At 38.4% G+C, this 14953-nt stretch overlaps 1 protein-coding gene across 1 annotated transcript in view; it reads left to right on the top strand.

Annotated features, from left to right (window-relative positions):
* PSMA8 (proteasome 20S subunit alpha 8) overlaps window positions 1–2103 on the top strand; it is a 38903-nt gene extending 36800 nt beyond the window's left edge. The window contains exon 7 of the mRNA XM_028524692.2: window positions 1800–2103. Coding sequence (XP_028380493.1) covers window positions 1800–1892 — 93 coding nt within the window. The 3' untranslated portion in view covers window positions 1893–2103. The remainder of the gene's footprint in view (window positions 1–1799) is intronic.
* The last annotated feature ends 12850 nt before the right edge of the window (window positions 2104–14953 follow it).

Here is a 14953-nt window from a genome sequence, read left to right as displayed (position 1 = left end):
TTGAAACATGGTTCAATATAGTTCATTAGGTAGAACTTTACAGTGTAGTTTGCCAACCAGCTCTCTTCAGTTGAGAGCATACAAAAGCACTCAAAGAATAGGAAACTATATGAAAAGTGTGATAAGTTATTTTACATATACCTTTTGTTTTGGGGAAGTGTTTCAAAGGGAAATAGTGAAGTGAGTGCAGTGTGGAGCAGTGTGGGGTTTTCATTTTTGTTTTGAAGGAGGGATTTGTTGTTGTTGTGACACCACATTGCCATATTTCATTAGTTAACCAATGGACAGGGATATGGGGATGGGCAGCAGCTGAGTTTCAGCAAATCAGAGAAATAGGGACAGGGTGATGGGATCTTCCCCTACACAGCCCCACATAATAATCAGAACACAGAATGTGGAGATTGCAACTATGCCAGGTTGTCATGCCTGCTGCCAAGGGCCTGAGTACATGTGTGCCAACACTGCAGGGACAAAGAACCACTGAGACCAGAGTTGCCTCTCCAGCCCTGTGACATGCATATATACAACAGATAGACATACACACATGCACACAGCTATATGCATGTTTCTCACTTATGGGTGGTAGGATAGTATGTGTCCTGGCAGCGAAGCTACACTATCCTTCCACATGATATTTCAGGACAGGCTGTGTGGCAAATGGAGTACACACTTTGGAATTGGATAGATCTAGATTTAAGTTCTAGCAGATCAGTTCATTTAACAGTATGACCTTGAGCAGTTTGCTCCCATTTTTTATTTTAAGTAAAATATTGCATTGGCCAAAAGTCCATTATGGTTTTTTCTGTAAAATAAAAGACATTTTTCATTTTGACCAATAACTTGATTGATTTCAATATTTTGAGTATGTCAGCTGTCTCCCACTATTGGCTTCTAGTGTGTAGAGGCCAGGGGTGCTGCCAAACATCTTCCAATGCATGAGACAGTCCCATGGCAAAGAATCTTTGGCCAAAATGTCAATAGTACCAAGAAACTTCACAAACCACTTTTGACATGTTCAGTTAGTCACAGCACCTTTTCCATACAGTCCACAAATCTTTTTTTGGTGTTTCAGTTACATTTTTACCTTTCTTGAAATAATACAGCATAATATGTTGAAAATGTATATTTTACATCTTCAATATTAACATGCCTGCACTAAAATTCACAAATCTTTATGTTTTTTTCAAAAATGCGTGCTGATATGATGGCTGTCACAATACAATCTAACAAAATTGTTTCAAATGAAATTAAAGACAACTAAGCACTGCAGAGCTATCGTATGGAAAAACATAATGAACTTAATGGCCAACCCAATAAAAATGATTTAAATAAAAGAAAAACTTTTTACTTTGTGTTTAGTGAAGGAGTTATAAATAAAGCAGTGTAAATCATCTTTTCTCTATCTTTTATGGCTATTCTGTGAGCTGATGAAACAGTAAAACCCTATCTGGGAATCATACAGGGTGGGGCTAGAGGGAGTTCAGTGATGAGTTATTTGCTGTTGAATAGAGTAAGTCTTGCATTAAAGTGGTTTTAGAGTTGTATTTTATATAGAATATATAATTCAGTATCACACTTACGCAACTTTCTTTTTTAGCACACTGATAGTGGAAATGTCATAGAGTTCTGTTACAAATATGTTGCTGTTGAATCTTTTGGAGCATTCCATTATATATTTGAGGACATCAAGTTATAAATAGAAAACAGATATTTATAAGATAAAATAGGTATATAGGTTATATACCAATAATTGAGAAATTATTGGTATAATTGCAATTTGTTTTTTTTTTTCTTTTCAGATGTTCAGTGCCAAAGAAATTGAATTACAGGTCACTGCAATAGAAAAGGAAAAGGAAGAAGCAGAGAAGAAAAAATCAAAGAAGACTGTCTAACTTTTAGTGTGAAGACTGGGAGCTTTTAATGTTTTGTTGTACTTCTTGGAATTATTAAGTGAAGTTTTAAAGGAAATAAGTTGATTTATGTCATTACATTAATAGTTAATGTGCTGTTTTGAGGATGCCAGATTTGTGGCTCTCTTTAGTTTATTACACGGACAGACATAATTAGTATAAAGATTTTCTTTGAAAAGATTTAGTAATTGTTGAAAGCTTCATAATTCCACATAAGCCTGAGATGATACTCTATAACTTGTCCAGAGTGTTACATTTCTTTTTTTTTACATTTATTTATTTACATGCATTTTATTATTATTTTATAATTCTCTCTCTTTTTTAGGTTTTATTTATTTATTTATTTATTTATTTATTTATTTATTTATTTAGAGAGGGGAAGGGAGGGAGAAAGAGAGAGAAACATCAATGTTTGGTTGCCTCTCATGTGGCCCCCACTGGGGACCTGGCCTGCAACCCAGGCATGTGCCCTGACTGGGAATTGAACCTGCAATGCTTTGGTTCGCAGCCTGTGCTCAATCCACTGAGCTGTGCCAGCCAGGGCTACATTTCTTCATATAACGTGTTTCATCAAATATATGAGTGCTTATTACATTGTGCTAGGGTATTGAAAGGAACAAAAAGAACGTAAAAATGATCCCTCCCCACAGAGGGTGTTTAATCTAAATGACCCATGAAAAGAATGTACTTCATGCCTGTAATAAAGTTATATTTTTGAAAGCAAGGGATATTAATAAAGTATAAAAAGAAAAGCCCATGTACCTTTATTATTTCAAAGTCTTTGTCTTCAGGGCTTTTTTTTTTAACGTTCATTTTGAAAATGGGGGAGAGGTTGGATTTTTGCAAAGAAATGGAATGCTCAAAGGAGATGGTTAAATCAGTTTGGAATAAGGTCTAATCCATTGCTGGTTGTAGTGCTCTGAACAAGAGCAAAGGGAAGAGTAGAATCAGAATTTTAAGAGATATGAAAACCTTACACAGCCACCTCACTGTTTTTTGTCATGGACCAAATTCCAGTGGCCTCATGGTGCTGCACATCACTTACTCTGATGTGAAGACTATAGAGCATTTTCTAGGATGGAGTGTACAATCTGTATTCCACTCTGCTAACTTCATTGGAACCATGGAATTTCATGGCTCTCTATACCCCTCCTCTTTAAAACTTAGAGTTAAAGCTGAATATTTGTTTCCTGTCACCTCCTGGCCCTGCTTAGCTACCTAGAAGCAAAGGTGCTTCCCAAGCAGAAGGCTTACTAAACAAAAATTTTAGCACTTGCGGGGGGAGAACCCCACAACTTTTGACAATCAGATCAGCTCCCACTGAAGATATGTCTCAATATGACATGCATACAACACAGGAAGGGCAGGATGTTCCTATTGTGCTACTGCAGTAAACCCATTGTAAATCCTTAATACTCTAGATACATGGCTTAGCATCTTCCATATATCTCTTGGCACTCATACTATATTGAAATTATCTGTTTGATCAACCTGCTAAACATTACAGTGATGGGAAGACACCACACATAGACAATGACTACATACAGAGTCCCTAAAACTGGATTCAAACCCTGGTTAATAAAGTGGGGGGCTTCCAGGAAAAGAGGAATTTTATTGTATTTTTTCCATTACCACTTATCTGCCTTATACCCTTTTCCACCTCCACCCACCCCTGAGGAATTTGTTGTTATGCAACATAGGATGGCCCTGGGAAACCTTCTAAAGGTGTCACTCCCCTACTATTCATTACTGATTGAACATTTGATTTCCAGGAACCAGAACTGAACAAGATACGAACTTACCTTAAACGAGGTCATAGTACAAAAAAAAATTGAGCCTATTACAAGTTATATGAATAATGAAAAATATATCTCCCTTACAGTCTGTGAATTTAATGTGGAGCAGGTTGCTAATGATTTCTGGAGTAACTTATTTGAGTCCTCTCGTAAGCCCTGACCATGGCTCAGTTGGTTAGGTGTTCCAAAAAGCTAAAGGTCGCCAGGTGCAAGAGGCAGCTGATCAATGTTTCTCCCCCTTTCTCCCTCCCTTCCCCTCTGAATGAAAATAAATAAAACCTTAATGTAAAAAACTATTAAGTGTAGCCACATGCCAGATCTTGCAAAAAATGAGAACTATTTTGTGTATTGATAAAAGAAGTGGGTGATACTTCCGTTTCAATTTCCACCTCTGATCTAAAGACAGGATACTCTACACCTCTGGATGGATTTAGCTATAAACAGATATAATGTTAGTGACTTTTGTGCACCATAACTCAGCTGTGTGGATCCCATGTTTCTTATCTCGGGGAAATAGGAACACACCATCCAAATGATACAGTTATAATTCCACTCCTTATTTTTACTAGTATTCACATAGTACTACATGCCAGACACTGTTCTGAGTTGTTTTTTATTTATTGAATTTATTGAGGTGACATTGGTTAATAAAATTATATAGGTTTCAAGTGTACAATTCTAAAATACATCATCTGTGTGTTCACCATCCAAAGGCAAGTCTCCATCACCATTTATCCCTCCTTTACCCTCTTCTACCTCCCACTATTCCCCTTTCCTATGAGTAATCACCATACTATGTCCATGAGTATTGGGGTTTTCTGTTCATTTTTGCTTAACCCCTTCACTTTTTTCACCCAGCTCCCCAACACCCCTTCCCTCTGATGGCTGTCAGTCTGTTTTCTACATCTGTGAATCCATTTCTATTTTGTTCATTAGATTTCACATATAAGTGAAATCATATGTCATTTGTCTATCTCTGACTGGCTTATTTCACTTAGCATAATACTCTCCAGGTCCATCCATGCTGTCACAAAGGGTAAGACTTTTGTCTATTTAATGCCCAAGTAGTATTCCATTGTGTAAGTGTACCACAGCTTGAGTTCTTCACAAAAATTAACTTAATTCTCTCTACTCTCATTAGACATGTTATCTAGTTTATGTCCATATTAATCCTTCTGGTGCGTTGCCGCTATTGAAACGGTATCACTCAAAGTGGAGACATTTCTCCCAACTCTCTGCCCCAGACTGTTTCATGAGAGTCAAGCTTTTATGGCTGATGGCTTTATTCTTCCTGTGACAGGCATGAAAGTCTAATGATTGATTGCTTTGTTTTCTTTTCGAAACCTAAACATTACTCTGACCAGCTTGCAATGATCTACACAAAGCAACTATTTAATAGAAAGTTTTAACCAAAACATACTTAAACACTGCTATTTAGTTTCATTTTTACTTCTATTACTGAGAGAAATATCCTCAACATGAAACACTTTGTGCTTTTTTTCTCACTCATATCCTCAAGGTGAAATCATCACAAACATTTGGTTTTAGGAATCAGTTAAACAGTTTCTCTTTCCCAGTGGTCACTGGGAAATGGTTAACTAGGCAGTCTGAAAAATATTTCTCACTGCAGATAGAGAAATGCTGAACAAACTCTAACATCCTTTTAAAGGCATAACTGAACTCATAAGTAAAGGAAATACCAGAGGCCCAAAACTGACTTGAAAATCAGAGAAGGCATTTGAGCAGATGCTGGTGCTGCCCCAGAGGAGGTTGTATTGGCACAGGGAATAAACAAACCAAGAATGAGACAACAACCTAGAAACAGCCTTATTGGGATACTTGGTTTATGACAGCTAGCATTTTGCATGTCTGTGGCAAAGGATAAGTGGTCATGGAACTACTGGTTTTCCACTTGAAGCACTGGACCTCTACATTAAATACGATTTCAGATGAGCTGACTTAAACATAAAACTATAAAACTTCTATTTAGAACTATAAAACTTTAGAAGAACATAAAAATAACTTGAAGACCTTGGGCTTAAGGATCGATTTCCTAAATGATACAAAAATGGTAACATTAAGGGAAAGATTGATAATTCAACTACTTGAAAATGTAGATTTTTTAAAAAATCTGTTTTTAACAGGCACATGCCCTTTAGCCAGCAATTCCACTCTAAGAAAGAGCTTACAGAAACTCTAGCACATGTGCATAAAAATAATCATGTGCAAAGGCATCATTTGTGAGAGCAAAATGTATTAAAAATATCTAATGCTCATCAACAGCAAAATGAAAAAAATTGTGATTTACCATACAGTATTGCAGGAGACAGCACTACAGCTACATGTATCAACCTGTATATGTCTCTAACAGATTATTGGACAAAAGTTAAAACCAGTTGTGAGAGAGCATACACAATGTAATTTTTATAGACAGCTTAAAGACCTATGAAGCTAAATGTAATGTTTAAAAGATACAATATTTGAAATAAAACTGAAGAAAGCAAAGAATGGTTGTTGCAAAATTCAGGATAGAGATTAGTACTTCTGTTGGGAGCCCTAGAGAGGAATACACAGGAAACAGTAATGGTTTTGTAAAGCTCCATGGTGAGCACATGTTTATATGCTGCATGTTCACTTCATTATTCTCTAAAATGTACATGTAAGCTCTCTGAACTTATGCATTTTGTAATTATGAATCATCAAGATATTCAGTGCAGAAAAAGTAAAATTGAAACATGCATACCTTGTCCTCAAGAAGCATGCTGAGAAAAATTAAAAGCATGCATAATTACAGTATGCCGTGTTGTCTGTGGATGTATCTGTGTGTTCTTTGGCTAATCCTTTCCCCCTCTTTCTTCCAGTCCCCCTTTTCCCATCTCCTCCAATAGCTGTCAGTCTGTTCCATTTATCTATGCCTCTGTGTCTATTTTGTTCATTGGTTTATTTTGTTCATTAGATTCCATGTATAAGTGAGATCACATGATATTTTTTACTGACTGGCTTATTTTGCTTAGCATGATACTTTCCAGGCTCATCTATCTTGTAGCAAAAAGTAAGAGTTCTGACACTGTAAAGGTTCCAGCCAAGATGGAGGTGTAGGTAGAAATGCTTCGTTTCCTCACACAACCAAAAGACGGGTAACATCAATTTAAAAACAATAAACAATCAGAATGGACAGAAGATCAAACAGCAGGGAACTATGACAACCAAGGAGTTAAAGAAACATTCATCCAGAGCAATAGGTCGGGTGGAGATGGGCAGCCGAGCAGAGAGAACCCATTGCAAGGCTGCAGACTGCGCAGGCAAGGCAGAGCTGGCTGACAGGGAAATTAAAGATTCAAAGTCTCTAGCTATAAAATCCTGTGGGATTTGCAAATGCGGGAGAAACTCCCAGTCTCACAAGAGAGTACTTGGAAAGTAGGACTAGAACGAAGTGAGCTGCATTGTTCACTCTCTGACTTCTCCCCCACAACACAGCAAAGAGGGTTACTCCACTCTAGCAAATACCTAAGGCTCCACCTCCTTACAACGTAACAGGTGCACCTAGAGAAAGAAATATGGCCCAAATGAAAGGACAGATCAAAACTCCAGAAAAAGAGCTAAGTGATGAGGAGATAGCCAACCTATCTGATGCAAAGTTCAAAACACTGGTAATCAGGATGCTCACAGAACTGATTGAGCTAGGTCGCAAAGTGAAGGAAAAAGTGCGGGCTACACAAAGTGAAATAAAGGAAAATGTACAGGGGACCAACAATGAAGGGAAGGGAACTGGGACGCAAATCAACAATTTGGAATAAAAACAAGAAATAAACAGCCAACTGGAACAGAATGAAGAAACAAGAATTCAAAAAAAATGAGGAGAGCCTTAGGAACCTATGGGACAACTTTAAGGACTCCAACATCTGAATCATAGGAGTGCCAGAAGGAGAAGAACAAGAGCAAGAAATTGAAAACTTATTTGAACAAAAAATGAAGGAAAACCTCCCCAATCTGGCAAAAGAAATAGACTTCCAGGAAGTCCAGGAAGCCCAGAGGGTCCCAAAGAAATTGGACCCAAGGAGGAACACACCCAGGCACATCATCATTAAGTTACCCAAGATTAAACATAAGAAGAGAATCTTAAAAGCAGCAAGAGAAAAGGAGATAGTTAACTACAAAGGATTTCCCATAAGACTATCAGCTGATTTCTCAAAAGAAATCTTACAGGCAAGAGGGGGCTTGAAATAAGTATTCCAAGTCATGAAAGGCAAGGGTCTACATCCAAGATTAGTCTATCCAGCAAAGCTATCATTTAGAATGGAAGGGCAGATAAAGTGCTTCCTAGATAAGATAAAGGTAAAGGAGTTCATCATCACCAAGCCCTTATTAATATGAATGTTAAAGGGACTTATCTAAGGAATAGAAGAAGATAAAAAAAACTATGAAAAGTAAAAAGACAACAAATTCACAACTATCAACAACTGAACCTAAAAAAAATCGAAAACTAAAACTAAGCAGACTACTAGAACAGGCACAGAATCAGAAATGGAGATTACATGGAGGGTTTTCAGTGGGGAGAGGAGAATGGGAGAGAAGAGGTATGGGGAATAAGAAATTGGTAGGCATAAAATAGACAGGGAGAGGTTAAGAATAGTATAGGAAATAGAGAAGCCAAATAACTTATATGCACAACCCATGGGCATGTACTAAGTGGGAGTGGGCACTGGAGGATATGGGAGTATAGGGCACAAGGGGGATAAATGGGAGAAAAACACTGGGAGAACTGTAATAGCATAATCAATAAAATACACTTTAAAAAAGGTAAGAGTTTTTCTTTTTCACTGCCATGTAATATTCCATCGTGTGCCTGTACCACTGTTTTTTATTTTGTCCACTTATCTAATGGTGGACACTTGGGCTGTTTTCAGATCTTGGCTATTGTAAATAATGTGGCTATGAAAATAGGGGAACATATGGAGGGAGAGCCCCCCCAAAACCAGAATTATCCTCTGGAGGGAAGGCCCCTTTTAATACAGGCTTCCCCCACTAGGTGAGTGTCCTTCTGGATCTCTTTTTATGGCCCTTGTTTTGAAGTCTATCTTGTCTGATATAAATATTGCTACCCCGGCTTTTTTTCCCTGTCCATTTCCTTGGAATATTTTTTTCCCAACCCTTTACTTTCAGTCTGTGTAGGTCTTTTGTTCTGAAATGAGTCTCTTGTAGGCAGCATATGTTGGGTCACCTTTGCTTATACACTCAGCTACCCTATGTCTTTTGATTGGAGTAGTTAATCCATTTACATTTAAGTTTATTATTGATAGGTACTTATTCATTGTCAGTTGGCTTCCTTCATACCTGTATTCCTCTCTTTCTCACTCTTTTTCTTCCTTTTCTTGAAACATTCCCTTTAGCATATCTTGCAGTGCTGGTTTGGTGGAGGTGTATTCTTTGAGCCTTCTTTTGTCTTGGAAACTCCTTATTTCACTTTCCATTTTAATTGAGAGCCTTGTTGGGAAGAGTAATCTTTGCTGCAGGCCTTTGATTTTTATTACTTGGAATATTCCTTCCACTCCCTTCTAGCCTTCAGTGTTTCTGTTGAAAAGCCAGCTGCTAGCCTTATCTGGGATCCCTTGTATGTTACTTCCTGTTTCTCCCTTGTTGCCTTTAAGATTCTCTCCTTTTCTTGAAATTTTGCCATTTTAATTATGATGTATCTTGGAGAGGGCCTCTTTGGGTTCCTCTTGATTGGGACCCTCTGTGCTTCCTGGATTTGTGCGACTTTTTCTCTCATCAAATAGGGAAGTTTTTGATCATTACTTTTTCAAACAGGTTTTCTATTTCTTACTTTTCTGCTTCTCCTCTGGTATCCCTATTATATGGATATTATTACATTTCATGTTCTTCTGCAGTTCACTTAACACCTCTTTCTTCTTTCTGAATCTTTTTTTCTTTTCTTGCTCTTTCTGGGAGTTTTTTCCTACCTTATCCTCAAGTTTGCTGATTTGATTTTCTGCTTAATTTAGCCTGCTTTTGATTCCTTCTACTGTGTTTTTCAATTTAGAAATTGTATTCTTCATATCCTCTTGGACCTTGATGATAGCTTCTGTGCCCTTTTTCATATTGATATAGTTTACAGTAAGTTCCTCATAGTTTCCCTGTCATTTTTGGTAATTCTCAGTGAGCTCACTGAACTTCCTTATAACCATTGTTGTGAACTCAATATCTGATAGTTGACTTGCCTCTATTTCACTTAGCATTCTTTCTGGGGATCCCTCCTTTGGTTTTGTTTGGGGGTTCTGTGTCTTCCCATTATTTGTGAGACTCTTCTTGTTTGCCTCTTCTTCTTAAATCAATCTGTTTTGACTCCCTGAGTTTGTGGTGTGAACTTCTATGGTAGGAGACCTATGTGATTCAGTGGTGCCATGTCCTTGATCTCCTGAACTTTATGCTTCTGGGATGCCCCTTATGCCATTTATGTTGGTTCTCTGGGTCCTTCTCTCCAGTTGGTTGAGTGACAGTCACTCTACCAACCACTTCTTGTATTCTGTTGTACAGGTGCTGCCTAAACAAAACAACAAAGCCCAGGGAACAAACACACTTCCACAAAAATATCTACCCACCCTGCAAGCCCACTACCAACAGCAAATGAACCAGGATTAATAAGGGTGTAAAGAGTTTATTATAGGAAAGGAGAGAAATAAACTGTACTATAAAGTCTCATGACTTAATATGCACAAACTTGCTGGACAAGAAATGAATGTTAAAAAGCTCTGCAGGAAAGAAAATACCACTAATCATGGAGAAGACCACAGTGGATTTCATCTCAGTAGGCTTTAGTATTAACCACTCTTTTTCCTTTCTGGATCCATCTCTGGTGATGTCAGATGTTGACCCTGTCTGACGTTATGCACCCTGTTTGAGACTTCTAGAGATCTCCTGTCTGTGGCTGTCTCCTTCAGTTGTTAGTCTAGTCACGCTGCACTTAGCAGTCAGGCTTAAGCACCAGAGAGCTGGGGTGGAGTCTCTCCTGAGGTCAGGGCTGTGGTTTCCCTCAGGCTGCCACTGCTCACAGGGGAGGGGTCTTCCTGAGCTGGATGGCTGCTGCCTTATGGGGGATGACTCAGCATTGAGATCCTGCTGTTTATTCTCTCAGCTGTCTCTTCAAAGCATCCACCCCCAGTCTCTCCTCAGGCATCTTTAGCCCACTCTTTCCCTCACTTTGTTAGAGCCCCAGGTAAGTGGCTTCACATGAAAATTTGTGGCCCTTTAGGACTACTCTAAGGAAAGGAAGGAAAAGAGAGGAGCACACGTATGAAAATGGCAATGAATAAGTACCAATCAATAATAACCTTAAATGTAAATGGATTAAATGTTCCAATCAAAAGATACAATAGCTGAATGGATAAGAGAGCATGACGCACACACATGCTGCCTACAAGAGACCCACATCAGGACAAAAGACCTACACAGACTGAAAGTAAAGGGCTGCAAACAAATTTTCCATGCAAATGGACAGGGAAAAAAAAAGCCAGGGTAGCAATACCCATATCAGACAAAACAGATTTCCTAAAAAGGGCCATAAAGAGTAACCCAGAAGGTCACTTCATAATACTCAAGGGAAGGATCCACCAGGAAGACATAAACACTGTAAATATATATGCACCCAACATAGGAGCACCAAAATACATAAAGAAAATCTTAGAGGACTTCAAGAAAGATACTGACAGCAACACAATTATAGTAGGGGATTTTAACACCCCACTGTCAAAAATGAACAGATCTTGCAAACAAAATATCAACAAAGATATTGTGGCATTGAACAATGCCCTAGATGAAATTGACTTAACTGATATATATAGAGCCCTTCATCCCCAAGAAACTAAATGCGTTCTTTTCAAATGCACATGGGAAATTTTCAAAGGTAGACCACATGATAGGACACAAAACAAGCCTTAACAAATTCAAGAAAATTGAAATCATACCAAGCATTTTCTCCCAACATAAGGGACTGACTAGAAACCAACCCCAAGGGAAAAAACCCAAAACACTAAAAATCATGGAAATTGAATAGCATGCTATTAAACAATGAATGGATCAAGACTGAAATTAAGGAAGAAATCAAAAGGTTTCTAGGAACAAATGAAAATGAACTCACAACAACCCAAAACTTGTGGGACGCAGCAAAGGCAGTCCTGAGAGGGAAAATCATAGCATTATAGGCCTACCTAAAAAAGACGGAAACATTTCAACCAAACAACCTAACTCTACAACTACAAGAATTCGAGGAACAACAACAAAGACAGCCCAGAGCAAGTAGAAGGAAGGAAATAACCAAGATCAGAGTAGAACTAAATGACATAGAGACTAAAAGCACAATTCTAAGCATCAATGAATCCAGGAGATGGTTTTTTTAAAAGATAAACAAAATCGACAAACCTTTAAGCAGACTCATCAACAAAAAAAGAGAGAGGAGTCAAATAAACACAATCAGAAATGAAAGAGGAGAGATTACAGGTGACACCACAGAAATAGAAAGGATTGTAAGAAATTACTATGAAGAACTGTATGCCAAGAAATTTGAAAACCTAGGTGAAATGGACAAATTTCTAGAAAAAATATCATCTTCCAAAACTGAATGAAGAAGCAGAAAGCCTGAACAGACCAACAACAGCAGATGAAATTGAAACAGTAATCAATAAACTCCCAACACACAAAAGCCCTGGACCAGATGGTTTCATAGGAGAATTCTACAAAGCACTTAAGGAAAAGCTAACCCCTGTCCTTCACAGACTATTCCAAAAAATCCGAAAAGATGGGAGACTCCCAAACTCTTTTTATGAAGCCAGTATCATCCTAATCCCAAAACCAGGTAAAGACATAAGAAAGAAAGAAAACTTCAGGCCAATATCACTGATGAACATAGATGCTACTTAATCTACTCATATTTCCTTAGGGCTTTTCATTCCAAGTATTTCCATGCTTTATGTAATTTAATTGAACATACATACACACATATACATTTACATCCTTTGAGATCCCTTTAGAAAGAAATTAAGCAAATACTTTATCATAATGCCAATAACCTTTCAATGGTTATTGAAAGGTCATACAATTGCTTAATCTGCTTAAACATTACAGGAAGTTCTTTTCACTGTATTTTCAATAAAGGGTTATAAAGGTACATTGTGCGTTACATACATAACAGAAAAAACAGGTAACTAAGCTTTTTTTCCTTTAAGATCTTGATTTTAAGAGGCATGTATCAGAAATAAATGTGAAGAAATTCATGTAATAGTCTCATTGAAACAAATTTGTATATTCTTACTCTTAATAATAACATTCATATGATACATTATTTTTTTTAAATTATGTAGTCAAATATCCCATCTTGTAATAGGATGCAGTCGGTGGGGGGCAAATAGGGATTCATAATGGGGTCCAGAACTCAGGATGTCCAGGAAATATTTAAAAATATAGGATGTCCTCACACCCACAGGTCTGAACTGGGGGATGGGACACATGGAGCAGGGCCATTGAGAGTTGTTCTGCATAGCAACAGATTTTCAACTAACCTCAGGCATGGTCACATTTAACATATCTATAACTTTTGACTGGTTTCATGGATATGCTAAATAGCTGTGGCCATGCTTTGAGCCAGGGAGATGGGGGTGACCTTCACCCAGGATATAACTGGGAGGCAACTCCCCCTGGTTACAGCGCCTGCATGAGAACTTGCAGATGATTCACTCAACACCACACCATGGGTCTATACCTGCTTGGACTTACTATGGAAGCCCAGAAAAGCTGGAAAAATATGGAAATGCTGGCAGGTGTAGCCTATTGTGGGAACAGACAGAGGAAGATTAGCACTGGGATTTAAACCCAAGTGTGGCAGCCATGCTAGGTTGGGACTATGTGGCTTTGGGGCTCCCTTTGCCACACAGCTTAGAAAGGTGGAAAGCAAGGTGTAGCAGCGATGCAGAGCTCTCTCTTAGCAGTTTGGACAAATGCAGGAGAGATGCTGTGGGAAGGAAAGGGAGAAAGGACTCTTGCTGGTGGGCCACAAGAAGGTGTCATGTGGGTTTTTGTTAAGAACTGGAGATCATGGCAGCAACACAGCTGATGGTGCTGGGAACCAACCGAGCGAGGCCTGCCAGCTGAGCACGGATTATTGGGAAGAACTGGGGACTACCTGAGCCATGGGCTTCTATTTTTTTTCCTGAGATATGGTACCCCGTACTGGGCAAAGAGGGAAGGGAGAACTGTGTGCATTTGTGGGTGTTTTAAGGTACTTTGGGATCTTAATGAAGACTTTAGGTCATTACTCTAAGTCTGTGTAACTTTTGAATAAATAATTCCTTTTCACCAATCTTTGGCATTGAAAGCTATAATTCCCTGGGACCAGGCAAGGGGAACCTAGTACAGGGCAACCCTGGGAGAAAGGGGGGGTCCATTCAGTAATAGTATTTTGTTCCCCGCCACAGGTCCATTCTGTAACAATCTCACTTTTTTCTCCCCATAACTAAGTTCTTCTTCTTTTTTTTTTAAACATTTTTTTAAATATATTTTATTGATTATGCTATTACAGTTGTCCCATTTCCCCCCTTCTCTCCCCTCCACCCTGTACCCCCCTCCCACCCACATTTCCCCCTTTAGTTCATGTCCATGTGTCATACTTATGAGTTCTTTAGTTTCTACATTTCCCGTACTATTCTTGCCCTCCCCCTATTTTCAACCTACATTCTATGCTACTTATTCTCTATACCTTTTCCCCCTCTCTTCTCCTCCCACCCCCCTGCTGCTAACCCTCCATGTGCCCTCCATTTCTGTGGTTCTGTTCCTGTTCTAGTTGTTTACTTAGTTTCTTTTGGTTTTGCTTTAGGTGTGCTTGCTAATAATTGTGAGTTTGCTGCCCTTTTACTATACATGTCTTTTCTTTATCTTCTTTTCTTAGATAAGTCCCTTTAGCATTTCATAAAATAAGGGCTTGGTGATGATGAACTCCTTTAACTTGACCTTATCTGAGAAGCACTTTATCTGCCCTTCCATTCTAAATGAGAGCTTTGCTGGATAGAGCAATCTGGGATGTAGGTCCTTGTCTTTCATGACTTGGAATATTTCTTTCCAGCCCCTTCTTGCCTGTAAGGTCTCTTTTGAGAAATCAACTGACAGTCTGATGGGAACTCCTTTGTAGGTTACTGTCCCCTTATCTCTTGCTGCTTCTAGGATTCTCTCCTTCATTTTTACCTTGGCTAATGTAATTATGAT

Source organism: Phyllostomus discolor, chromosome 9, assembly GCF_004126475.2.
Source record: "Phyllostomus discolor isolate MPI-MPIP mPhyDis1 chromosome 9, mPhyDis1.pri.v3, whole genome shotgun sequence".
NCBI lineage: Eukaryota > Metazoa > Chordata > Mammalia > Chiroptera > Phyllostomidae > Phyllostomus > Phyllostomus discolor.
Note: the sequence above shows the minus strand (reverse complement) of the source record. Positions and strands in the feature narration are given on the sequence as shown.